The 25552-nt window shown below is 41.7% G+C and overlaps 3 protein-coding genes across 4 annotated transcripts; all 3 read right to left on the reverse strand.

Moving 5' to 3' along the window:
- Positions 1–5102: 5102 nt before the first annotated feature.
- On the reverse strand, positions 5103–10734 carry atf4a (activating transcription factor 4a). 2 transcript variants are annotated; one of them, XM_071910633.2, is made up of 4 exons: positions 10572–10734; positions 9273–9455; positions 8448–8765; positions 5103–6166 (listed from the first exon to the last, which is right to left on the reverse strand). In XM_071910633.2, the coding sequence occupies exons 2-4, from the start codon at positions 9322–9324 to the stop codon at positions 5148–5150; spliced, it is 1389 nt and encodes a 462-aa protein (XP_071766734.2). In that variant the 5' UTR covers positions 9325–9455; positions 10572–10734; the 3' UTR covers positions 5103–5147. The 2 variants fall into 2 exon arrangements, with proteins under 2 accessions (XP_071766734.2, XP_071766733.2); XM_071910632.2 differs by having other exon boundaries at positions 5103–6169.
- Positions 10735–12308: 1574 nt separating this feature from the next.
- Positions 12309–21297, reverse strand: LOC139920596 (uncharacterized). The gene is made up of 11 exons (XM_071910634.2): positions 21188–21297; positions 19522–19611; positions 18590–18694; positions 17678–17809; positions 17317–17397; positions 17079–17189; positions 16935–16974; positions 16794–16845; positions 15310–15439; positions 14509–14697; positions 12309–13492 (listed from the first exon to the last, which is right to left on the reverse strand). Exons 1-11 carry the CDS (start codon positions 21194–21196, stop codon positions 13028–13030), a joined length of 1404 nt encoding a protein of 467 aa, XP_071766735.2. The 5' UTR covers positions 21197–21297; the 3' UTR covers positions 12309–13027.
- A 666-nt stretch (positions 21298–21963) lies between these two features.
- Positions 21964–25532, reverse strand: rps19bp1 (ribosomal protein S19 binding protein 1). Its single transcript, XM_071910641.2, has 4 exons — positions 25348–25532; positions 24526–24711; positions 23722–23819; positions 21964–23112 (listed from the first exon to the last, which is right to left on the reverse strand). The coding sequence occupies exons 1-4, from the start codon at positions 25400–25402 to the stop codon at positions 22963–22965; spliced, it is 489 nt and encodes a 162-aa protein (XP_071766742.1). The 5' UTR covers positions 25403–25532; the 3' UTR covers positions 21964–22962.
- Positions 25533–25552: the final 20 nt, after the last annotated feature.

Consider the following 25552-nt stretch of genomic DNA (forward strand, 5'->3'; position numbering starts at 1 on the left):
AAGTGCTGCCGGCCTGCTGACGTGGACGGGCTTTTCATGCTGCTGCTGTGACCCCCCCCCCCCCCAAACACACATGCACACACACAACAATGGAAAATGGAAAAACTGTTTCCTAATACACAGGATCTGCTGCAGCTGCTGTATTTGCACTATTTCTGTTTGTCTTTTTTCCCTGCCAAGATCCATTACTTTTACTGCTGCAATCATCTCATTTCCCCACGGGGATCAATAAAGTTTCATCTCATCTTAAAACAGAGCGAGCACCTATTATGGTTCGACCGCTACACCGCTACAGAACCACCGACCCTTCTGTGGCGTTCAAATCATGTCGGATTTACCGTAAATACGAGCTGCCGAGTGGTAAAAAAAAAAAAAAAAAAAAGCATGAAGTAGGACACGTGGGAATGTTTTGTACGCTCCGATTTCTCCCACTTGCATGTCGGCAGCCCAAGATAATAGAAATCCAAATGATCAGTTACATTCCCACTGACACGATCAACTCTACTTACGAAAAAGCGAGCAATATCTGCAAAATCTATATTTCAAATTCATAAATAAAACACTTGAACGCTTCCAAGTTGTAGCAAGGAAACGTCATCCCGTTCTTCCGCTTCTTCCCATGTGACGTGACGCAGTTTTGGTCTCCAGATGGGGTTCACACATGTCGTCTCAGGTCTCATCCACCATTTAATACAGTGAAGGTCGGCCTGGAATAGATGTGTGGGTCTATTCCAGAGCCGGGCCAGAATATTAGAATGTGTCATCGCGTGCTTGGCGATCGCTGACTTACAGTCGGCAAACGTATGTATATGTAACTATGAATAGTCTTACAGCGTTACTAGGTTACAAGCCCTTGGAGAGCCAAATGCCATAAGTAATAATAACTTAATAATAACTTTATTTGTATAGCACTTTTCTAAAAACAATGTTTACAAAGTGCTTTACATACAATAAAACCCAAAAGCAGTGATGTGAAACTACCACAATGAATGATAGAAAAATAAAAATAAATTTAAAAAATATATATAATAGAAAATAGGAATAAAAGGTAATATATGAGGTAAACAGGTACAACTAAAAACAAACAAACAAAGATACAATTAAAAACAGATGGAACTTTAAATAAAAGTGTGTGCCATGTGATGCTATTTGAAATATAGCTGTGGATTGTCTGAATACGCCGCACTTTAATGCTTCAAGCCTGTTTCTGTTTGTTTATACTCGCTAGACTGGTTTCACCCGCATGGCTTAAAGCCCACTTCTACACTGATATGATTACAGTGAAGAAAAATAAACTAGAGGTGGACTTATGGGTGAAATACAAGAATCCACCATCCACTATCAAATGCCCCTTTCACACATGAAACCCATAAAATTGTCGTTTCAATTGAACTTTAAATTGAACTGCTGTCATTTCCCGGAAATTACGTTTAACCGCCGGAGTCTCTGCAGTTTGAAAACACAGTGGGCAAAAAAAAAAAGAAATAAAAAATGAAAACACTCCAAAAAAATCTCTCCGTCCGCCCGGAGTCCGAGGATCTCTCTTATTTCCACGTCGACATTTTCATCTAAAAAAAAATTTCATTTACTGGCATTTCGACATCGGCTCATTTCCCCACATGAAGGCCTGCAGCTACATTTACGGAAAAGGCTGCATGTGTGAAAGGGGCTATTACCAGTATAGTACATATTCTACTACTTGTGAACAGCTTGCAGCACAACCTCCTCTTGTCATGAGCTATTTCAAAATTCACTGTTATTCCCCTTTAAACACGTGTGTAAAACAGAAACCAGCGTGTTGTTTCACTGATTCATGTTTCAGTCCCCAGACGCTTCCCCTTGAAGTTTCATAACAAAGCCTGCTGTGTGTTGTGCTGTGTGTGAGGCGAGGCTTCAGTTCAGACCAACGTCATGAAAATCTCACGTACCAAACCCAGCACACACACACACACACACACACACTCACACACACACACAGATTCTGGCCATCCACTGCCCTTGTCTTATTGGGAGAGGAAACACAAATGACACACCAACACACTGCTGTGAGTAACTGACTGAAAGCAGCCGTTGTGCTCCCACTTGCAGAGGAATGCCACAAGACAGGAATCATGTCCGCCAACACACCCGTGATCTGCTGCGTGTTTTTCCATTTAAAACATTGACAAGTTTTGTCCCAGAAAGAGATATCCATCATGTGCAAAAAGCAGCATCTTACTGTATAAAATGATGGATGGTGGCCAATTAAAACAAATGATGGTGCTTTTCAAATGTGTGTAGGTAACACACTGTTTGATTGACAGGTGATCTCTGGGAAGAGCAGTGCAGAGACACCACAGCAATGAGCGCTGAGCAACAAAGAAGGAATTTGAAGATTGCCACTTTAAGTTTGCGTTTTTTTTTTTTTTTTCAAAATGGACATTTAGTGCTCTATGGAATGAACCTGAGGCTTCACTTACAGTAACTGGACTCCACATACCTGTCTGACAGCAGAAGCCTCTGTTTTGATTTGTAAGGTCATCTCTCACGTAGGGAAACCCCTATCTTTAAACATCTCCCTCTCTCTCTCTCCCTCTCTCTCTCTCTCTCTCTATCTCCAGAGGTCTGGGTCGTTATATTGATCTTTTTCCCCTCACACAGCTCTGCCTCGCCTCCTCTGCCATCTTGTATTTGTACTCAAGTCTTACATTGCAGGAGCAGGCACACAACAGTAGAGGAACAATCACAGAGAATAGCCTAAATAGAAAGCATGTTCATTAATTATCAACCAAACTGTATGTGATGCATTGCCTTTCTCGTCTGTTATATTGTGTGTACTGTCACCACTTTGCCAGATGATGTAGGCCTACAAGTTTAATTTCCTGCCAGAACCAATCATCAGCATCAAGTTTAATTCATGTATATTCAACAATAATAAATCTTCTTAATTGTTTGGTTATACAGCAGCAAACAGGATCAGATGTCTCTCTCTCTCTTTACGCCTCCAGCTAGGGCGGATCTTCTTATCTGTGCCTGCTCAGGAGGGGAAGGCCTCACTACTGTGGAATCTGTCATGGGAGGAGTGTGTGTGTGTGTGTGTGTAGTTTCGAGTCAGCTCAATGTGCTGACTTCTGTCAAGCAGCTGTGTAAATTTAGCTTAGGCAGTAAAACGCCGTAGGCACACACACACACACACACACACACACCAAGTATGCAATAATCTTTTTCTCACCAGAAGTTTTAACCCGTTGAACTCTCTCGAGACTCGCAAACACACTCCTCACATCAGCACACACACACACATACACGGCCTGACACGAACATATACATGTCTCTGAGTGAACTGACACACACGCTCGACCGCAGACTTTATTTTCTTCCATCCCCCTCTCCGTCACACACACCTGTGAAACACACGGTTCACAGCAGAGTGTCGTGCGGTTTCAGAAAAGCAGGGACCTTCCCCTAAAACATTTCCCCTAAAACATTTCCCCAGCTGTCTCTTGCTTTCCGACAGCCTGTTTCTGTTTCAGCCCCAGGCCTCAGCGGCATAATGAGCCTCAGTTCAGTTGAGCTTTAACTGGTTTTAACTTGTTTCCAAGGTTGGCTCAGGGATGAAGTGCAGTAAACACACCCAAACTCTTTATTTGCAGAATACTTTACCCCCATGTTTAGGCTGTCAGTATCAATACAGTATATGAAGATAGGATCTTTGAAGGTAAAACGCAGAAATTGCTTTTCTCAAAACTTTTATATTGGTGGCTATTTTCCTTATAATCATCTGGAGGTCGTAGTTTTATCACTCCACCATGGGAAAGACCTTCAGTTAACAGTTAAAAAATTCCACTGTAATTGCCAGGTTTACGCTTTTCTTTTATGTGAAGCACATTGTATTTGCCTTGTGTATGAAATGTGCTATATAAATAAAGTTTGCCTTGCTTTTTATCTTCAAGTGTTCACACACATTTCCTGTCAACAGTTCTGTCAATAGTAAATGTCAAACACCATGACATTTACACAGCTTAGAAAGGAGTTTGTGACTCCGTTGAATATGCAAATATTGACTGCAAAATGCAAACTGATCTGCTGAGAGGGACTGAACTAGTAGTGCAGGTTTTACCTTCATTCACCTGACTGTTAATGTTATGTTCCTTTTTTACACTTTAGGAAAACTGCAAAGAAAACGTACTATTTAGTAATAAAATATCTAAGTAGTGGTGGACATTTCACATTCATTATTGCTCCTTTGCAATTTATGTCAGAAAGATAAAACTCCACAATCATCAGTAAAGCACACCAGACATGGCAACTTTTGAGTACTGAGAGATATTTAATAGAAAAACAAAAGCAAAGCATTTGTACAAGCCAAACAGTTGTGCTAAGAGACTGGCAACTACTCAAGACGTGAATCGGTTTATCCAGCATTAAATAATAAAAACCACAGTGGGTAAGCGGAGGGCGGGAAAGGGACTATATACAAACAAAAACATGTCGACAGGAGTTCAGTGTAACATCAAGAATTCATAAATAGGTGAGGCCCCTTTCTGGACTTGAAGCTGCTTAGAGGAAGGCTGAAATGGGGTAAACAGGGGAGGGTGACAGGACAGGGGGGGGGAGGGGGGTCATTGGAGTTATTTTATAAAGGAGTAATTTATTGAAAGGTGAGATGGGGTCTGGCCATTGACTGACGCTAAGAGTGTGGTCATACTCTGAGGGAATATTCTTGTCGGGCGTCTACAATACTACCGGGAGCTACGATAACTCATACTTCGCATGCCTAGTCTACACAGACGTACAATCATCCGCCCTGCCTGTCGGCGCGTGTTCTGCAGGTAGGACAGGGGGTGAATTTGGGGATCTACAGGGGGACTGAGAGACCAGCATGTACAGATGCTTCCACTGACAACCCTCCCAGCCCCCTCCTCTAGACTAATCATCTCTTCAACTTCCCTAGACTTTTCACATTTCATCCAAACATTCCCTCTTTTCTGTCCATTGGCGGGTTTCAAACACCCACCCTCGCACACCATCAATTCATCTCCTTCAAATCCTAATCTCTCTGGCTTCTTTGCTATGGCATGCGAGTGTGGAAGCAGAAACACAACCCCATCGTTTTTTTAAAAAAATGGCAGACGATGCCAAACACACAGACGTTCTGGTTTCCATGCCTAGGCCACTGGGCTGGTCTTGGTGCGGCGGTGCTTGGCGTTGCGGACTTCCTCCATCAGGTCCTTCAGGTACTGGATTTCTCTGCTGATGGACTCGGCCTTCTCCGCCAACTCGTGGTTCCTCTTCTCCAGCTCGGTGCACTCTGCGTTCAGCACCTCGTGCTCGACCCGCTTCTTCTGCCGATAGCGTGTGGCTGCCGTCTTGTTCTGCTCCATCTTCTTCAGTTTCTTCTCCACCACCTTCGGAGCGCCCGACACAGATTTGACCTTGGAGGCCTTGGGCGTGGAGGGGGATGAGGGAGCGGGCTCCGGTTTGGAGTAGGGTTTGGTTCTGGAGGAACCGGCTAGGGGCGATGCGGAGGGGGTGGGAGGAGGGGAGGGGAGGCAAGGAGGCGAGTCGGCTACCGACTCGATGCCGGAGTCGCTTTCGCAATCGCTGGACGGGGGAGAGGTTTTAACGGCCGGGCTGGGGACAGCGGCGAGGGGGGCCTCGTCTTCGGGGGCGAGGACCACCACAAAGTGACCAGATGGGGAGAGGGAGAGCACGATGGGGGTGGCGGTCTGGATGCTTCCGCTGGGATCTGGGATGACGGTGGCGGTGAGGGGCGAGGCGGTCTTGTCCACATCCAGGACGTCCACTTCGCTGCCCAGCTCCAAGGTGTAGGCTGGAGAGGGGGGAGAAGAAGGAGCCGGTGACGGGGGCTCCGGCTTCACGACGACCTCCGGAACGGGAGCCGCCTCCGACATCTTGACCTCGGCTGCCTCGGGGAGAGGGAGCTCCAGAGGGAGAGAGGGGAGGTCGGGCAGCGGCAGGCCCAGGCCCAGGACGTCGTGCGGGGCCGGGATGGGAGCGTCGAAGGGATCCAGATCCAGATCCATGTGGGAGTCGAGGGAGGCCAGGAGGTCCTCGGGGGAGTTGGGAGGCTCGTCGGAGGCACAGGAGCCGATGAGGGACTCCAGGTCAAAGTCACTCAGGTCAATTTTCTCAGACATCCAGTCCATTCCCGAAAACGCATCCTCTGCTGACAGAGAGGAATCACATAGTAACGATTCATTAAAACAAAGACAAAAGTGCTACATAAATAAAATAACAATTATTACTTTAGTCACTTGGAAGGTGCTTTTGGTGATGGGGTTTTCAATTAATCAAATTAAAACTAAAGGTTGAATAAAGCCATTTTGTACTGAAGTGTCCTGGTCCGCTGTTTATTTTAATATTTCATTACTCTTTCTTCAATGAATGACCTCAAACAATATAATATTTCACATACTCCCTCCCAGTATTGTTACACCGATTTCAAGAGACCTACAAAAGAATCCAGATCTTATATCCAGGATGCCAGAAACCTTACGCTTTGAGGTTTTGACGCCAGCGGCCGCGATGAGCTCAGCACTGAAGAATGAAGATATTTCAACAAAGCCAAAACCACAAGCCATGGTGATATACATGGGTGCTGGCGAGAATTTTTTTTTGACTGAACTTTTTTTTACTCTATACTCCTCATCGGTTCGGTTCTTTATCGATACTCTTATCGGTTCTTTTTCATTACTAAATAATTGCTTTTTAAAAAATATATTATTTTTAAAAAAGAATAAATTCAGAACAGGATTAGAATTTATTTATATTTTAAATATAACTAAATGTTTCTAGAGCAGCAACAGTAATGTTTACACCAGCAAAGTCACTATATTAACTCAATAATATCTCACTAAGCTAAACAGTTTACAGACAGCTTTTGTTTTAGCTTGTTTGTAACAATTCGCGATTAGCCGAGCTAGCGCGCTGTGCTTGTGTAAAACATAGCAGCGGCGGATGAGAGACTGCGGACAGAGCAGATTGAAATATCGCTTTTCTACATGTTGATGCTTGTTGAACAGGTGTATTGATAAAGTATTGGCTTTTTACTCGCGATGGTTTATTCACTTACAGTAACGAGCGTAGTTGTCGTCAACTCGAGTAAAACGTTATCTTTCACTTCACCTGGTTCACCGTCTCCACCGCGGCCTCTCTGCTGCTGTCCACTCTGTGTGTGTGTGTGTGTGTGTGTGTGTGTGTGTGTGTGTGTGTGTGTGTGTGTGGAGGAGCTCAGCCCCGACAATAGACATATAAATTGATGCATTATACAAGCGCGGGAAGCTGGAACAAGCGTTGATGTCTGAAACAACGAGTGTCTCTTTCCCTTGCCGTTTAATCGTAATCAAAGCGAAAAGTGGACACACGGTGGCAGAGACAACTGAAACTGACCAATCGCAAGTCGCGTAGCAACACGCATAATGGATAAGAGGATCTATTAGCGGTAAAAATAAACGAACTATGACGGAACAAATAATTCACTTTTGACGGAAATGCGTCTGTAGACAGAGCTCTTGCACCCATGGATATAACACATTTAAACAAAACCAGTTTGAGCGAGTCTCTCATTACTGACACACCAGTCACTGCTGCTCAACCAATGAACGCTGCTCATCGCTCACCACACCTACCAGTTTGTTCTTTATGCCTTTGATGTCGGCGCGAGGCAAATGGCGCTCAGTCTGCTCCAAAGCCCTTCAGACTGTGTACATTTCCTCCATTTTCCATTTAAACGATCCATATTTTAAGTCCTAATTTATTTGTATTTTTTCTTTTGACAATATAGATTTATGGCTAATCAATTTACATCTTTTTATTGCAGAAAAATGTTATTAATACTTTGAGGCATACAATCTCCCTCCGGGGCCAGCAAGACATAGTGATTTATTCTAATTTACCATATGTGTAGCGTTCCCCAACACTTTTAAAAACCTGGGCATTATCAAAATTAGTTTCCACCCTTCCCGGTCCTTGAAAGACCGTGTGACTATAAACAGGAACTAATGCTATCACCAAGGACATGCAGCCTGCAGGGCGAACACAAGTGCTTTGATGACACAAACCTGCCCATATAAAACATTTACTGCTGGCCTGCATGCAATTAACATTCACCACTTCACGATCGCCTCAAAGAACGGCGGCGGGGGCGTTTTCCACCCTTCACATTTTAGGGCATATCGACCTCCTCACACTTCCAGACACATTCTCGCTTTTACCTCCGATTTCAGTTTGTGCATCAGCTGTTTTAGTCGTTTTAATTTCCCTTAGCTTTTTTGAGTTTTGCCTTTTTCCACACCATTTTGTTTTTGTACGCTTTCTGTAATCCGAATTGATTGTGCGTCTATTGTTTTTTTCCTTTTCGAGGAAACGATTCACAAGTCTGTCTTGTTCCTCAATTGTGTTTGATCATTTACTACACGCACATTTTAATGAAACTAAAGTCTCACCTTTGCCATCGTCTGCTCCAACATGGGCGTCGAGCAGGTCGGTGGCACCCAGCCAGGGGAGGGACAGTGCGTCCGCCGCGGCCTTGGTTCCCAGGAACGAGGGGTAGGTGGGAGGAGGAGGAGAGGGAGGCGGGGAGGAAGAAGAGAGCGGGGAGGATGACAAGGACTGGTAAGGAGACGGGGAGGAGGCGTAAGAGGAGAAAGAGAGGGGAGGCGAAGCTGGTGCCCTCCCCTCTAAGGAGGAGGAGGGAGAGAGAGCTTCCTCTTCATCTTGGTCCAGAAGGGGCCCCATGGGGTCAGCCATCAGAAACGAGGGCCCTGCGGAGGATGACGAGCTCTTTTAGAGGAGGGACTGGCAAGAAGGGATGTCAGTTGATTTTCTAGTTTGTTGAACATGTAATAGATTTTTTGCAACAATTTTATTCAATAGTTTTTATTTTATGTATTTTGTATTCATTGAAATTACAATGAGAACCATGCTTTTGATTATATCACCTGCACAATCCTTTTTCTTCTTCCCATTATACTTTTATATGTGCATATAAACTAGTCAACTCCCATACAAATCTAATGGGGAGGCAAATGTTTTTAGATCATATCCCTGCCAATTCTAGCTATCTGATGCTAAATTAGGAACACATAAGAAGAAAAATAATACTTTATTGGAGATGAAGTGAATTGAAGCTTAATGTTGTAGTGAGAAGCAGCTGCCAAATTTTGTTCTTTTGCAGACATGGCAGCGTGTCAACTAAAGATGTTCCTGTGCTGGCCGGTGTTTGGTGATGTTTGTGGTAGTGCTTTGGGCGGTGCAGTCACAACACCAACCTAAGAACAGGGCCCCCACGTCCTCCAAGGCCAGCTGGGAGCTCAGAGTCATGGCCGCTGCTGGTCAGTGGTATCCGTGAACGGGTGAATACAAACAAGGGAGAGTCCGATGACGTTAGCAAGTCGAGCGGTTCGGTCCTGCTGTCGACAGCAGCAAAGCTGAGGGCGGTTGCCGAGAGAGACCTGGGAGAGGGGAGATGGAGAAAGACAGGTCGAGTTAATGGGGTGGAATAAGGGGATACTCGCCACCCGAGTGTAGACATGGCAAATATTATTTAGTAAACAGTCACTGATACAAGGGGTCTAAGCGATGTCCTCCAACAGAAGCAAAACAAAAGATAAATCTGAACTGGAAGGTTTTAGTCTTGAGGAAAATGTTCTGACATGTATGTATGAAAATCCTGTGCCACAGGTTTGACTACATTTTTGCATAGGACGACCTTTTCTGTAGATCTGAAATCATCTCTATTGTTTCTGCACTTCGTGAAACAATGATCCATTTCCAGGCAATATCACTGAAGCAAAACATAAATCTCGATAACTTTCTTACTGGAATCTACTTTCCATTAAGCTAGTTAATGTGTGTTTAACAGCGGGCTATTTTTGGCTTAATCCCTTTCCACGGAGGACTGAGCAGCCTTGATGGGAAAGACTCCGCCCTCCACCGGGGGATAACATTTCCTAATTTGGTCACGCTTTGGCCGGTAACTCCGCCTCCTCGGGTGAATCACCAGGGAGATGGATGGGGGAGGGCAACCGCCATTTTCACAACACACAACCATCTGTCACGGAAAGGCAGTGCGAGGGACGACACTGCGCGCCATTTTGGATGCGCCACGTTGTCAATGTTGAATATACACAATACAATATTTATGTTCTGATAAAATCGGTCAAATATATTTCTATCGAGATTTGACCTCATATGGCCTTTCATAGATTTAATGGGGCGCTTTAAAGGTTAGCCAGCCGGCAGCCGGTTAACACCCGCCTCATCAATTCAATACACATTGTACACAACACCAACTGTCTCAATTGCCCTGGCTAGGCAGAAGCTAAATATTAAAATAATGTACAATTTCAGGCTGCCGGGTACTGATTCCAAACCAGGAAATCTACATCCCGGGATCCTTTCTCATATTGTCGTGACCGTTGGTAATACAAATGTTATTTAGGGCGTCAAGCCATACTCAACAGGTCAGTTAACTTTACTAAAACACCAGCCGGCTGGCTTGACATTGTGCCGGCCGAAGAAAGCGACACGCCACTCACAAAAGAGAAATGTCTATTGGGTGTACTTACGCCATTTTGCCTGAAACAGCCAGTGCACTTCGCCGTTGCACTGCCGGGTTTTTGCCGCTGCAAGATTAGCTGCCGCACGCCTTTACACAGCCATTGTCGCGCGGGAGAGCTTCCACTTCTGGCTTGATTTCTCTTGTACTATTATGGGAACGAAGAACGGGCGTTTGCTGTCACATGAGTATATATAGGACCGAGTCACCGACATGCGTATCCTTCCGCCGTGTCACGAGGTACAACAAGGTCCGGCTGTGGGTACGTTCGTTTTGTGGAATTAGCAGCTCACGTGAGAGGAGTTTGTGTTCATTCACATACAATACGCCGAAGCTCCTTCCAGCCGGGCTACAGTAATAGTCCAAATACGTGCATCCCGGTATCACTCCGCTCAAGTATTGGTATTAAATTGCTAGATGCACAGCTCCATACAGTTGACAAAGTAGTTCCATACGGTGATTTAAGGCCAGCGCCTCCCTACGTCAAATATAGGTCAAATGCAAAATGTAAACATTGAGGGAAGAAACTGTTTTGTGGGTCTTTTAGCGGTCAACGACTAATGCAGTTAAATACCAAAATACCGACGTGGCATACAAACATATTTCTTGATACTTTCCCATTTATTAAAAACCCCATTCCAACCTGAATGTTTGGATTATTTTACTAATAATGTACAAATGTCAGTATCAGTCTCCAATTAAATAAAATCACAATGCGTTCTGCTGAGTTTTCTCTCTAGTGATATTTTACTGATGATATCTTTCATGAGGTGAAAAATAAGCTTTAAATATATGCATTCTACTATCTGTTTTATTTCTTGCACTTTTTTGTGAGCTGTCCCTGCCCCATGTGTGTCATTATGTATTGTATTCCTATGCTAGTTATTGATATGTCTCCATGCCACCAAGATAAGCTCTTATAAATTATTGAAATTGGTAATTAAACGTGTTTTTTGGATCTATAATTGTAGTTCACGTGGCTGAAAACCAACTGATGTCATGGCCTGCCCCCTGGTGGTTGACTCAAGCTATCGCGAGAACACTGGGTCCATTACCCAGTGTGGGCCATCATACATCAGCTAATAGTACAGATGGGTACATGTAGGCCTGCAGTGGTTAAAATGTATTTATGAATAATCCTTGACCTTTGATTTTTGTAAACATTTATTTAGAAAAGCTTCTGAAACAAAACAAGTTTATCACAAAGTGCTTTACAGAGAAAAAAAAGATGCAGCAAATACAGAAGAGATACACAAAAAATCCTATTATAAGACACACGGTCAAAGTTTTCATTTGTGTGTGTGTGTGTGTGTGTGTGTGTGTGGTGAGATTGGAAATTAATAGGTGAGATGCACACATACATACATACACACACACACACACACACACACACACACGCACACACACACTTTGTACCTTGATTTAAGTCAGCAGGATTACTTGATGTGTCTTGTGTGTTATCCCATTGTTTGTTTGTTTTTTGTTGTTTTATGTTTTAGGTGAGGTTTTGCTTTAAACCTTTCTGTTTGTTTGTTTTTCAATTTGATGTATTTTTAATGTGTGAATAAATAAACTAAAATAAGATGTTATGAGCTAAGTGTATTCCACTGCAGTAAGTGTGCTCAAGTCAGAGACATTTATATCAAAGGAGTTTGGACCATTTATAGCAAGAAATGGCCATACAGTTGTATTTGATGGAAAATACATATATCATTCAATAATATGAGAAACAACATAAAAGACCGTATTAAGTCAAGTTGGTTGATTGTGATTGGTGAATGAGAGTCAGCTTATACTGATCAGATAATGTGCTGTTTGGATTGGTCAGCTGATAGCCAATCAGCTGACGACGCGCACAGCTTCAGTGTTCTGCCTGAACTAACAAGATGCTCCATGTCTGATCAGTGCTGAGAGAGCACAAGGGGATAGATACATCAGATCCTGTTGGTAAACGCCACACACACGTCTAAAGAGTGAAGAAGAGACAGCTGCACACCTCTCTCCATGCAAAAAAAGATCAGGTTTATTTCTGATGGAGGTGAAAGCCACAAAATGTTGGAATAAACCTGCTCTTCTTCACTCTTTAGCCTTGTGACTTTTCTCAGCGCCTTGTTTGGGTGTGTGTTCTGTTCTTTTCACTTTTAATAAACACCACATGTGTCAAACACCGCAGCCTAAATGCAAAATGAACAGAAAATCAGTTTGGAGAATGTCTAGAGGCAATAGTCCCCATGAAATGAACTCCCATTACTTTTACTTCCTGGAAAACAGAATATCTTTCACGGTGACATCATGCTGCACCAGGAGGCGTAAATACAAACTCCAACCAATAAAACATCACAGATTTTTTTAACAATCCCGCCCCTCTGCACCTCCCATCAAACTGCCTTTCTCTCCCTGACTGATATTCTATTGGTTTACACTTTTGAATGATCAGGCAGTAAAGATTCATGGTGTTTTTAAAAACTATTCACATCTCTCGCTATACTGCTTGAACAGCTCTTTGGTTTGTATCAGCTCGTCCAACCCGTTGTCCAGCTCCTTTGCCACCTTGCGGATTTTCTTAGCAAACTTTGACTCCAGGCCCTTCTTCAGCTTCTGGTCGTCTTTTCCTTGGGTGAAGAAGAAGTCCATGCCGAGGGCGAAGCCTTGCATCAGCCCCGCTGCCTTGCTGTTAGCCCGTGCGGCCCTGAGGCTCGTCCCGCCCGCCGTGGCCAGCTCTGCCACCCTGGCCACCCTCAGTGACTCCGCCCTCAGCGACTCCGCCCTCAGCGACTCCGCCCTCGCTCCGCTCAGCATGGACAGGTCGTGTTGCCGTAGTTGCTCCATGCCCTCGTTGACAAACGTCAGGCAGCCCTGAATGTCCGCCATGAGGGCCTCGTACTCCTGGAAGGTCTTCTCGATTTTCTTCTTGTCCTGTGCGGCGTTCACCTGCAGGAGCAGACTTCATCAGCGGTGGAACAGGAGGGTTGTGCCACTGAGTGCAGCAATTTGTGCTTTAACATGAAGAGTTGTTCCAAAATTAGATATTTACTGTTTGACTCCTACATTACAAAATGAAGGAATGAACAATATTGAAAAGCATTAGGGAGGGGGGGTGCAGGCCCTTGGAGTTAGGGGTGGTAACTTGGAATACCCTCCAACACGTCATCATTCAGACATTATTTTTTCTACCACTAGTTAGCATAAAAAAGCTGAGATTTGCATAAAATTCAGGAAGACAACATTATGTGATGTTGTCAAGATAGACCTTTTTCACAAACATGGCTGACGTACTTCTTCTGCAGGGTAAAGATCGGCATCATCGTTTCCAGCAAGAAGCCAACTTTCTGTTGCCTCCGACTCTCTGACTCTATTTTGTGTTTCAACATAGTGTGTAGGCTAACACATGCAGGTGTTGTCACTGACATGTCTTTCTGTTTCTGTTGTTTCAGATGACTATAAAAAAATAATTTTATTGTGGGTCACAAAAAATAAGTGATCACAGGTGGAGGCCACAGGAAGTTGGTTTCTTAACATTGCTGGCAATGGTGAGAACTGGCCTATATCCTGCAGAAGTAGGTCAGCCATGTTTGTGAAAAAGGTTGATTACAACAATGATGGATGTGTTTCATTATAAAATTTCCCTGAACATTGACTAACAGCTGAATTTCAACCCCTTTTTAACTGACTGGATTCTCTATATTTTGGAAATATTGAATGATGAAATTCAATGTTTGTTTGTTTTGAAAATCTATGAAACTCTTTATATGGTCAACTAAGTTTGATTTGATTTCTCATTGCCCTTCACCTAAAGGAATGGATTTCATCAGTTGGGAGACAACAGTCGGACCGTTGTGCTCTTGAGCGAGACATTTTATCCTTTACCGTATACTCAGATATACTCCTCCTTTCCTCAGTAATGCACCTTTAACATACTCAGTACAGTTTGGTTTCATGTCTGTCACCTTGTGGGCGATGGCTGCTGATGCTCCAGTGATGCCGCCGGCTGCAGCCACGCCCACCCCGACTGCGCTCAGGGCCAGCGAGGCGCCCATGGTGAACGGGGACAGAATCACGCCTGCCGCCACCGCCACGCCTCCCAACGCACCTGTAGCCCCTCCTGTGATGCCAGCGATCTTCGTCCCCTTCGAAACCTCAACATTTAAGGGAATTTAGTTGAATGGATGTCAAATGAATTGCGAACTGAACTGAATGTATCTGACATACAAGTGGGCAAGGTTTGTCAAAAGTATCCACATTTATGTTATATTTTAGACATTTAGGTGACGATCCCACTTATTTCAATAGCAATTGCAATAGTGGAATAAACTTAAATTCATAGATTGCCAAAATCATAAGCAACCAAAACTCAGGAGGCCAAGAGTCAGAGCCAAATTGCCCAGAAAATAGTTGCAACAAATATTCTTTTGACCCAAGAACATTTCTGTATTGCAGTGCCTGTAAAGAAATAAGAGCCAGTTAGTAAAAGTATTTGTATTTTTTAAATCAAGGAAGGGGCAAAATTAGGTGCAAGTAGAGGATGAGAGCAGAGGAAAAGGAGATGAGAAAAGGAGGGACGTATCTCAGCCTTAAGATCATCTCTGCCCTGTTGTTAGTCAATGGAAATAAAAAAAAAAAAGCTTTGTTTTATTGCCAAGAAAGCTATGGGAAAGCCAGTGCTGAAGTGAATGCCTTGACAGATTTGATTTACAACCTTATGACTGAATCAACTGCGGCCCACATGGCCTCTGTGTTGTCATCATTACCTTGTCTAAGTTGTCAGCGATGCTGAGCAGCTCATCAATGTGGTTCTTCAGGGTGCCGCCGTGCTGAGTCAGCAGGACGATGTATAGCTGGATCGCATTGTAGATCCGCCGAGCTTTGACTGTGATGATCCTGGAACGGATTATAAGAGCACTTCACCATATTATTATAATACAGCAGGGTTTTAGTCAACACCACCTTAGTCGAGTCCAATCAACTGCTAGACCAGGGGCCAGTTGCATAAAGCTAGTTTAAGACTGTCTAAGCCTAAAACTGGTCTTAGATTCTCAGGTTGGACTAGGCTAATTAAGACTGTCTGTTACTTAAATATTACGACAGACTTATTTTGAGGTAGGAAAGATAGCCACCTTCCCTCTGGCTAATCTTGATTTAAGAATTTTGTTGTTATGGCAACGAGTCTGCCAAACTGTCAGAGTGGGAAGTTTAAATACTGAAGCTGTTTCATACAAGATGGCAAATCTCCGGTTTTTGGAAAGAGCCTGAAGAAGAGAGAGAGTCTATAGAGACAGAAACAAGCTGTTAGAGATCTACAACAATCAAGAAGTAGTAGGAACAGGTAAATATAAGTGTCTATAGCAAGTTTGACTTAAGGTCACATTTAAGTCTAAGACTAGGTCTATCTTTATGCAACTGGCCCCAGGTGGAGTTCAAGTCAAGACTGAGACCAGAAAAAATCTTAACAATCTCATTCAAGGCCAAGACTAAAATAGGCAATAAACAGTGTGCATGTCATTCCAGATGTAAAATCAAGGCAGCAGTAAACATGTCGTCCCCCACAAATGATGCAGGCAGCCCTCGGCCAATCACAAGATGCATCATCCCTCCAAGTTTCATCAAAATTGAACCAGAGGTGTAGCACTTGTGGCCTTTCAAAGTTTGAAATTTATTAATTATAGCGCCCCCATCAGTCCAATCAATGTATATTTTAAAATGCCAGAACACAGCGCCAAAATGAGTCATCCCTCCAAGTTTCATCAAAATTGCACAAAATGGTGTCTGAGATATTACGGTTGAATTAAAAAGTTTGATCTTTAATTATAGCGCTCACATTAGGCCAATCAGAGTAATCATCAGAGTACATCTCAATGTGCGTAGCAAATTTCCATCAGTCCGACTTGATGGTGTAGGTGTTAGGGCTTTTCAAAGTTAGACATTTTTACCTTTAATTATAGGGCCCCCATCAGGCCAGTGAGCGAATCAATGTGCTTTTTATAAATGCTGGGACAAGCATCAACAAAGATGCATCATCACCTCAAAGTTTCACCAGTGGGCTCTGAGATATAACCTGATATCATGATTCACAAGAGGGGTCAGAGGTCATGAGCAGCCAGGAGCAGCACTCCCGAAGCTGGCAGGGACTCAGTGTCTTCGTCAAGGAAACTTCAAAACAGATTAACACCTTGGCTCTCATTGAAGATCAATATTTTTTTCATAATAGCAATAACAAAATAAGTAAATTACTTACTTTGTTTCTTCCTTCCCTTTAAGTTTGTGCTCCTTTGACAGGCATTCCCAAGCTGAAAGTCAATAAAATCACAACCAAACACTGTAAGAAAACAGAATATCAGTTCAAACACCTTTCTTTAAAACTGGTTTTCTCACTCACTTGTCACTTTCTTCCACCAATCCATCAGATAGTTGGCATCCTGGTGGAAGATTGGAGTAAAGATATTTGAGAGGTAATTCACAATGCCACAAAAATCACTATATTTGTAGTCACAACGGCTTCTCATGGTTGTAAAATGATTACCAGGGTTTCATTTTGATATGTGCTGTCCCGCTGGCCTCTCACAGGAGGCTTGGTAGGCGGTGGAGGAGGCTGCACTTCACAGCTATACGTCGATTGCTGTTGAACCACAACCTAAAAAAATGACAAATTCTGTTTCAGCTTTAGTGAATCTACTTGTATGACCATCATTTGTAGCTGTGATCATACATGTTGTAGAAAGGCAGTCTGAGGGTTTCATTTCATCCTTTCCTTGCTTTACCTTGTGACTTTTCTTCCTCGTCACTACATTCTCATAGATTGGATAATCAGTGACGTCATTTGTCCCTTCGTAGATTGTGACCTGATTGAAGAAATAATAAAAAAAAGTTTTTCTCAACACATATTCCAATTACCCATGGTGTAACTGATAGATCTTTTACCATCATTACTCTCATCAATTGGCTCATATCGATCAAATTTGGAATGGAGGAAAATATTTTACAATGTTTCAAAATGGGACGTAGCAACATTTTGTGTCTACTTTCTTCAGAATCAGTGTTTTGTATATTTTCATATTCACTCTGCACAGGAGCATAATCACATTTCAAGATGTGGTGTGGATGGAGACTGTTTTCCCTCACCCTCTGCATTGTGTGAGTGATCACAAGTCCTTGATTTGCACACATAGGACCCATGCAAGCTGGATTATAAACAGCAGGAGGCCCAAGAGGAGCAGATGGAACCAGCTGCTTATCCTCCTCTGTATCACTGATCTGCAGGACAGGATTTCATTGCATAAATAAGTAATAGCTTATTTAGAGTTTTTTCACAATGGCAGTCTCACTTTTTAGTTAATTATTGGATATTTCTCTTGAAGAAAACATGACAGGCTAAGATTAAAAACCTCCTGGAAAAACCATGCAACAGCAACTTTGGTATTTTTTTCTTACCTGAATTGAAAGTCTACATGAATGTATATTTGACCCTTGGGCCGTTGGAACCTATTTAAATGCTATTGTATATTTTTGAACAATGAGGCGTCAATGAGAAAATGAAAGCTATTTTCTTCATGCCTGAAAAACATAGAAGGAATAGTTCACCTCCAGATGAAAATTCAGTCATTAACACTAGGTCAGTCGATCTAAAGCATAAAATGTCTATAAAATTACTCCAAAAATCTCATGCAGCATAATCCAAGTGTTTTGCAGCCAAATGATTCCACTGTGGCTCTAAAAGTCCAATATTTACCTCACTATGTCCAATATTTTCCTCACTGACCGTGCTCTGTCAGTGAGGAAAATATAGACATTTGATGGACATTTTATGCTTCTTTTGGAGCTGTAAAAGACGGCTGTTAAATTCAATAGGAGAGGGCTGAGATGAGACTATGGGGCTTAACTTGCTGCATGTTTAATGGTCCTATAAACTTCACTGGGGTTTCGGCTGACCTGTGGATAATGACTGAATTTTGATTTTGGGGTGAACTATTTCTTTAACAGAGGGGTAGAGTTTGCCCGACAACATCTATGTGCCATAACATCACACAGAGATACCTTTGCTATTTGCAGACTGTTGTTCTGAGTGTCACATCCTCCTGAACTCCTTCTGACTGTCCACTTCTTTGGAGCCACAGGCGGCGGCGAGCTGGCCGCACCTGGCTGAGTGTGAATGGAAATAATTACAATATACTGTATCATCAGAGCTTCAATATCTGACAGAGTATCAAATGCTAGTGTGAAAGATACAAAGGGCTACATTGTACATTTTATTTTTTGTTAAATTATTCAATAATATTTTGTTGCAAATTAATTCTTCATGTATCCCAGAGTTTCTCCTACCATTGAATCTGAGTTGATATCTGATTTGTAGAGCAATGGCTAAAAGTACAAACGGACTGTTTTGTTTGTTTGTTTGTTTGTTTGCTTTATCAAGTATGCTTTAGTTACTTTTTTCACACAATGTTGAAAGTGTCTGTTAATGAAATCTCCTTTGGGGAGAGAAAATAAATGATTGTTTAAAAATGTTTTGAAAAGTTGAATTGTATATTATTGTTTGAATATTTTTTTTTTTTAATTACATTGTTTGGATTGCCTAATGTATCATTTTGATGTGTAATGTAATTCTAAAGTATAGTAATATTACAGTAGTGGCTGGAAACTACAGTACAATACCATAAAATACAAACAGACCAAATTGAAGAATACAGTAAACACTGTTTTGTAGTAATATTGCTCTATTTACTGTACTTTGAGTTACAGTTCCTGTAAATCATAATACAACAACTTGCTAGCAGTAAGTTACTGTAAATATTCAGGGAAATGGTTTACAGTGATCGGCCTTCAAATTCCCATATCATTTGAACCCTAGTTGAACATTTGAACCCTAGCCTCAAGCATGAGCATGTTGACTGAGGAACATACAAGTCTGGTCTCATTACAGAGACATTAGACAGCACTGCTGAGGCTGCAGTTTACTGAGCACCAACCTGTGGTGAATATGTAGGAGACTGGGGAGTGTAGCTCCACTTCTTACTGACTGGAGGGAAGGTCCTGGGCCTGGGGACTGGTGGCTTTGGCTACAGGAACAGACTGAGTATCATTCAACCAGGTCTTACAACAGCTTCACTTTAGTATACGTACATCTATCAGACCTGGGCCAAACAGGACCTGCAAATAACTTGGGAGTATTTGTTTAAAGCTGCCCAGAACAACAGATGGGTGAAGTTAATCACACAGGATAATGTTAGCAAATGCAAAATGTTTACACAATCACAGGATTGTATAAAGAAGGTATTAGGAAACTAAAGCATTAGTATATTTCTTGTGATTGACAGCTGACATTATTTTAATTTTCCTGATGCAGATCCTCACACACATGGCACTCTAAGTAGGTGGAAACAAGCACCCAGAACACAGAGAATTATTTCCAAACACTATTGACCAGGTGTAGAAATTTCACTGACATTTTTACACATTTTTTTTTTATAGACATTTTTACAATGTTTTCCCTCAGCTGAAATCTGTGGTAGTAGGTTGGGAAAGTAAAGTGGGGAATTTGTGCACATTTCATTTACAGGAACAATGGGTTAGAGAGATATCAAGCGATTCTATATTTATTATGTATATACTGTATATATATGTATATTCAATCAGAAAACACCAAAGCAACTGCCTTGCAAAGTTTCACCAAATTATCTTGTGCAAAGGCACAAATATGATCAAGACAAAAATCTACATTCCTAATCTGTGACTCGCCCTCAGAGCCGTCTCCTGTATTTATCAAGGTAGAATCAGCTAGAATGCAAGAAGACAAAGCTGTAGCTTGGTCTTGTCAGGTGAGCCAAACAAGTACAATTATGTTTGTGGTTCAGTAATTTTGCCATCGATGCTGTCAAATCTTGTTTAGTGGTTTCACTTTCACTCTGACCAAAACTCTGATTATGATCAGTTTCTGTAGGTTGTTGGTATTGGAAACTGGCCAACATACAAATTAAAACACTATTCATCCATTTTCTCAAGTATTGAAGAAAGCAAATACAAGGCAACAAGGACAACTAACATTCAATAATGTAAACACAACATGGCTCACAGAGTGGAAGGACTCTGGTGGATTAGAGTTAAGTGTTAATTGCAATAAAGGGAAGCAATTGTTGGCAATTGCTTCCTCAGATAAAACACTGTAATACTCAGTATCAACGATGTGTTCAGATCTGTTCAAACACATTCATTAGACTATGATTATCCTGTCTGGCGTAAACCTGCAGGCTTACCAAAATGCTTGAGAGTGATTACAGACTCCTGCAAGTTCAATTTAAAACTTTTAAGACTTTTTCTTAATGCAAATAAAACTAAAATGACTAATTTCATCCCCAAAAATAAACATGAAGAGTATCAGAGTAGACTTCTGTGCAACAAAGGAGACTTCTCACCAGAAGAGAACTGAGAAAAAGCATTTTTTTAGGTCTCTTAAACTGTATTTAAAACTCAAAGGCAATACTAAACAATATTAAAGACATTTCAAGGCCTTGAATTTAGTGAATAGTTTAAAACACTGAAATGAAACTACTCAGAAAATGAAACTAATCTTAAGTAGTAAGTAAAATCTTAAGAAATAAGTCACTCAATTCAGTCAGCTTATTACTTAGGTCTTACCTGTGCCATTGTTGTTCCTACTGTATTATACTCAGTCTGTTAGTACTATTTTTTACTGTGATTAACTTTGCTTTGAGTTATGAGTGCTGATCGCTTGGCGGAGCCTTGAAATCTCATTTCATTTTCATTTTCATCATTCATTTCCTTCATTCATTTAAATGCCAACCTCTCTGCTCCATCTGGTTGATCAACTTCAGGATAAAGGTTAGACATGGAAATGTGTAATGTCTCTGTTCAAACTGGACTCCACCTGCTGTATTCCTGTTGTATACACAGCATCAGCCTGTATATGACAAATTCAAAATGCTGATATATCCAGTTTGGAGAAAGAATAATCAGCCAAGAATTCATCATTGGATATTTCTAAAAATTTTTAAAGCTGTAGTAGCCGTAACTGTTTGAAAAATTTGGACTTCAATACCCAGAAATCATGTAACATGACGTCAGTGAACTGCACATCAATTTGTAAAATGTTATTTTTCAAATAGTGGATATCTCTTTCTAGAACATCACACTTCATATCTAAATCAGACCTTGATACTTTGCCAGTCCACACACCCTGACACCCTGACTTAATACTGTGTTCATATATAATGTTAATGTTATAATGTTAATTCTTTGGCCTGTTCCTCTGGAAAGACTCTGCAAAGTTGTGATAAAGTTGTGATTGTGGCATTATTAGTGCTGAATAAAACACTGATGCAGTGCACATCCTGAAGGTTTTCCCGTCCTTTAACATTAAAAACACCCATAAAAAATGACCCATTAAGAATTGCTGTGAAAAACCCATTTGCATGTACATTTATTCTCTTTTACAACTTATATGACAATATGAATAACAAAGTCAACCTGGCTATAACACAATTATGAAAAAAAAAAAAAAATTTTTTTTTTTTGAAAAATCAATGTGTTTAAACTCCCCCTGGCCAATTTCAGAAATGTCTTGAAATCATTGATTTACCGAGCAAAATGGGAGTCACAACCCTACCAACTGAAACAGGCACAATGTTCATTCTGACTGGAATTGAGACTGGTGGAGAGAGTCAGACATCACTTACTGATATGAAGAATATTCAGAAGAGCTCATAGATATGAATGAGGTGACTGGAGGTGAGCTTTAAGGATTTCAATAAAACATTTTCTTGTGTCTGAAACTTTTATCTACAAATCTCAATTAGGTGTCATCTTCAACATGTGAACAGAAAGTGAGTGAAATCAGATCTCATTCCAGCAATTTTTGTTCAAGTTTCATACCAAATTGAAGTATGCATTTAAATAAACTGAGGCCTTCACTTATAAAGTGACTGGTGGCTTTGTGTTGGCTGCACATTATAGATAACTAGAACATAGTTGCGGTTTTGAGGAAATCTAAATATATTTGAAATATTAACTGATGAATTTCAAGCAGCAATTTTTCCAAAATGGACACAGAACATTTTGGAACAAAACTCTTGATATTGAAAGTCCTTTAGAACCCAATGCCTGCAGCCAGTCATGTACCTCGATCTTATGAATGCAAACATATTATTGGTCAGGTAGGAAGTCACTGTGTGGATGTTACAGCTTATACAATATTTCCACCTGACAGTTTCTCCTTTTAATGTTGAGCCATGTTAAGTGGAACAATCAGCAAAACTTTGGGAACCTAAAACCAAAACCACTGCTCTCTCATCGCTCAGAGCCTGGTCCAGAAATCCACTTTGTCGCTTCAGATCCACAAAACACAGCCCCGGTGTTTCCACTGAGTCCGCAGTGTCTTTGCGTTTGGGTGCGCTTTATTTCTTATCCTCCACGGTCCGGCCGAAGTATTCCTTCTGGAACCTCTGGAACTCCTCCTCTGTGAACAGGGACTGGGTCTCCTCGGCCTTCTTGGCGGGACGTTCCACACGGTTCCTGGACTGCCTCCCTGTATTCTGGTTCAGGATCTGAAGTGAGACAGAGACCAAGTAGATACTGTAGCGCAAACTCGCGTGCATATGGTCAGGACAACACAGAAAAGATAAGGGGGAAATGTAGGGAAACATTAGCAGTGAGTCAACGTTGGGTGTCAACAAATGTTTAAGTTTTAGGTCTGTGCTCAATAAGATGCATGCTGATTGTGGCTGGGCAGTAAAACTCTCAAGTGAATCTGGTGGCAAGGTGGCTTAGTGATTAGAGAGGCCTTCTTGCAACTGAAAGGTCACAGGTTTGATCCAAGCCACAGACAATTTTTCTGTAGACGTGTCCTTGAGCAAGACACCGAACCCCATACCTGCTCACCCGCTCATCGTTAAGTTGCTCTGGATAAGAGCGTCAACAAAATGCCTCAAATGAACTGAATCACCTTCTTTGGTCCAATTGTCAAACTTTTCAAGAAATGGCAAGATCCTTGAATGTGATTCCCTTTTGTTTTACTGCCTGTTATTAATGATAATGTTGGTTGTTGTTTAATGTTGTCTGCCTGTTATGTCCCTTAATGTTGAATGTTGAAAAAAAAACAGGACAACAGCACTGACAGTAGCTGTGAAAGGCGAGTGGATGGAAGCCTTCCTTACCTTCATGGTGTCAGACTGTGTGGTTTTGTAGCCCGATTCCATGAAGTACTTGAGGTTTGCACTCATCTGACTCTTCTTCTGCTTCTTCCTGAACTCCTCTGTCATGAACACCAAAGAAGACGATGGAGTTAAGAGAAAATCTGACCGTGGCGGTTTGGTCAAGTAGATGTTGTAATATGACACAAATACCATGACAGTTATACAACAACACAGATCTTGCAGGAGCAAATTTAACGCATTTTCAATCATGATGGACGGACCGATACTTTCAGTGTTACTGTGAACCTGTGTGTACACACACTGAAGCCAATAAAACAAGAACAATACATGACAGAAACTTAATACTAACACCACAGGTTCCTCCTATAGAGTGGATGATCTGATTAGATTTTGGAGGACCTTGCGGCATAAATTTGCATATTACGAGTAAAAAAATAAAAAAAAAATATATATGACGATATGGCACACGTATGCAAAATCACGTTAAGTCATCGAACTAGCATGTTTATCCCATTGAAATGAATGGTAATGTTAGGTGTGATGTGAAACAAAAATGAAATTTTCAGATAATATTCCTTAAAACGTTTGTAAGAGTTTTTAAATGAAATTTGCTTGTTATCATCAGTTTAGACAGCAGAATTGTGTCATGATATCTCAAAATCACCATATCATGACGATATGATACCACTGAAATACGATAAATGATAATATTGAAATATTGCCCAGCCTTATGAATAATATTTAAATTGTTAAAATGACCAGTGTCCCCCTTTAAAAACGCTCCGTGACAACAACCAGACTGACCCACAGCAGACTTGACCCTCTTGTCTTTGGCGGTGGCTTTGCTCTTGCCGGGGCCGAGGCGTCCCTGCAGCCGCCTGACCTGCCTGGTCACTCCCTGCCGCCTGCTGCTCACCAGATCCATCACTTTGGCATTACTGGGGGTCTGCTGCTGCTTCTTGGCCTGGCTCCTCTTAACCTTACTGACATCTGAGAGAGAGAGAGAGAGAGAGAGAGAGAGAGAGAGAGAGAGAGAGAGAGAGAGAGAGAGTCAGACTTATTCCATTAACAAGACATTCTACTAATGCAGAGAGAGAAGTGAGTTTATTCATGTATGTATATAAATGACAGTAAAAAGAAAACATTACAAGATGATGATAATTAATACTTATATATAAATGTTCACTAACAGTGGAGGACAATTGGTGTTCATTCTTGAATTGTTGTGTTGGTTAAGTAAACAGGTCTAAATAAAGATTACTTAATTATGACATAGACTACATATTATATAGGCCTATATGTAGAGAGAACAATGACAAAAAATGTGTCTGATTATCTGTGTAGTAGTAACTGCTTCACCCTTTTTGAGCAATTAAGGGGAAAGATATATATTTTAACAGTAAGTTTAATGTTTCCCCTACTGAGACGGCAGCAGTGAGGAAACAGTTAAACCATGTCTGTTTAATGTCAAACCTTTGCGCGGTGATACTAAAATTCACTTCAAAGTCTATTACTCGGCAACAGACTAGTATTTTGCAGTGTGCGCAGGATATCCAGCATTGCTAAGGTTAGCCAACTGTTAGCTAGCCAAGTAAGAGGCTACATTTAGTCTGAAGTAAAACTGACCTTTAATATCGTCGCTTAGCAACTCCAGTCCTCTTCTTATCATTGACGCCGACATCCTGCTTTAATATGAAGGTTTTATTTACTAATTACATCGATATGAGTCTGTCTCTTTACTTGTTTCAGAGCACTGTACAGCAAACATGTGAGTCCATCAACATCCGGTGAGCTGTGCAGTCAGTGTGCACCGGTGAAACCAACCGGGTGG

The sequence above is a fragment of the Centroberyx gerrardi genome, chromosome 3 (assembly GCF_048128805.1).
Source record: "Centroberyx gerrardi isolate f3 chromosome 3, fCenGer3.hap1.cur.20231027, whole genome shotgun sequence".
NCBI lineage: Eukaryota > Metazoa > Chordata > Actinopteri > Beryciformes > Berycidae > Centroberyx > Centroberyx gerrardi.

What these genes read in the sequence shown, in the direction of transcription:
- atf4a (XM_071910632.2), bottom strand. Translation starts at nt 9,324, where the DNA reads ATGACTCTGAGCTCCCAGCTGGCCTTGGAGGACGTGGGGGCCCTGTTC. An exon ending in CGTGGGGGCCCTGTTCTTAG is followed by an intron (nt 8,766 to 9,272) that starts GTTGGTGTTGTG and finishes CATCCTCCGCAG; the next exon opens with GGCCCTCGTTTCTGATGGCT. An exon ending in TGGAGCAGACGATGGCAAAG is followed by an intron (nt 6,170 to 8,447) that starts GTGAGACTTTAG and finishes CCTCTCTGTCAG; the next exon opens with CAGAGGATGCGTTTTCGGGA.
- LOC139920596 (XM_071910634.2), bottom strand. An exon ending in TCACTCACACAATGCAGAGG is followed by an intron (nt 17,398 to 17,677) that starts GTGAGGGAAAAC and finishes TTCTTCAATCAG; the next exon opens with GTCACAATCTACGAAGGGAC. An exon ending in CAGCAGCCATCGCCCACAAG is followed by an intron (nt 13,493 to 14,508) that starts GTGACAGACATG and finishes CTGCTCCTGCAG; the next exon opens with GTGAACGCCGCACAGGACAA.
- rps19bp1 (XM_071910641.2), bottom strand. Translation starts at nt 25,402, where the DNA reads ATGTCGGCGTCAATGATAAGAAGAGGACTGGAGTTGCTAAGCGACGAT. An exon ending in GAGGGTCAAGTCTGCTGTGG is followed by an intron (nt 23,820 to 24,525) that starts GTCAGTCTGGTT and finishes TGTTCATGACAG; the next exon opens with AGGAGTTCAGGAAGAAGCAG. An exon ending in CACAGTCTGACACCATGAAG is followed by an intron (nt 23,113 to 23,721) that starts GTAAGGAAGGCT and finishes GTCTCACTTCAG; the next exon opens with ATCCTGAACCAGAATACAGG.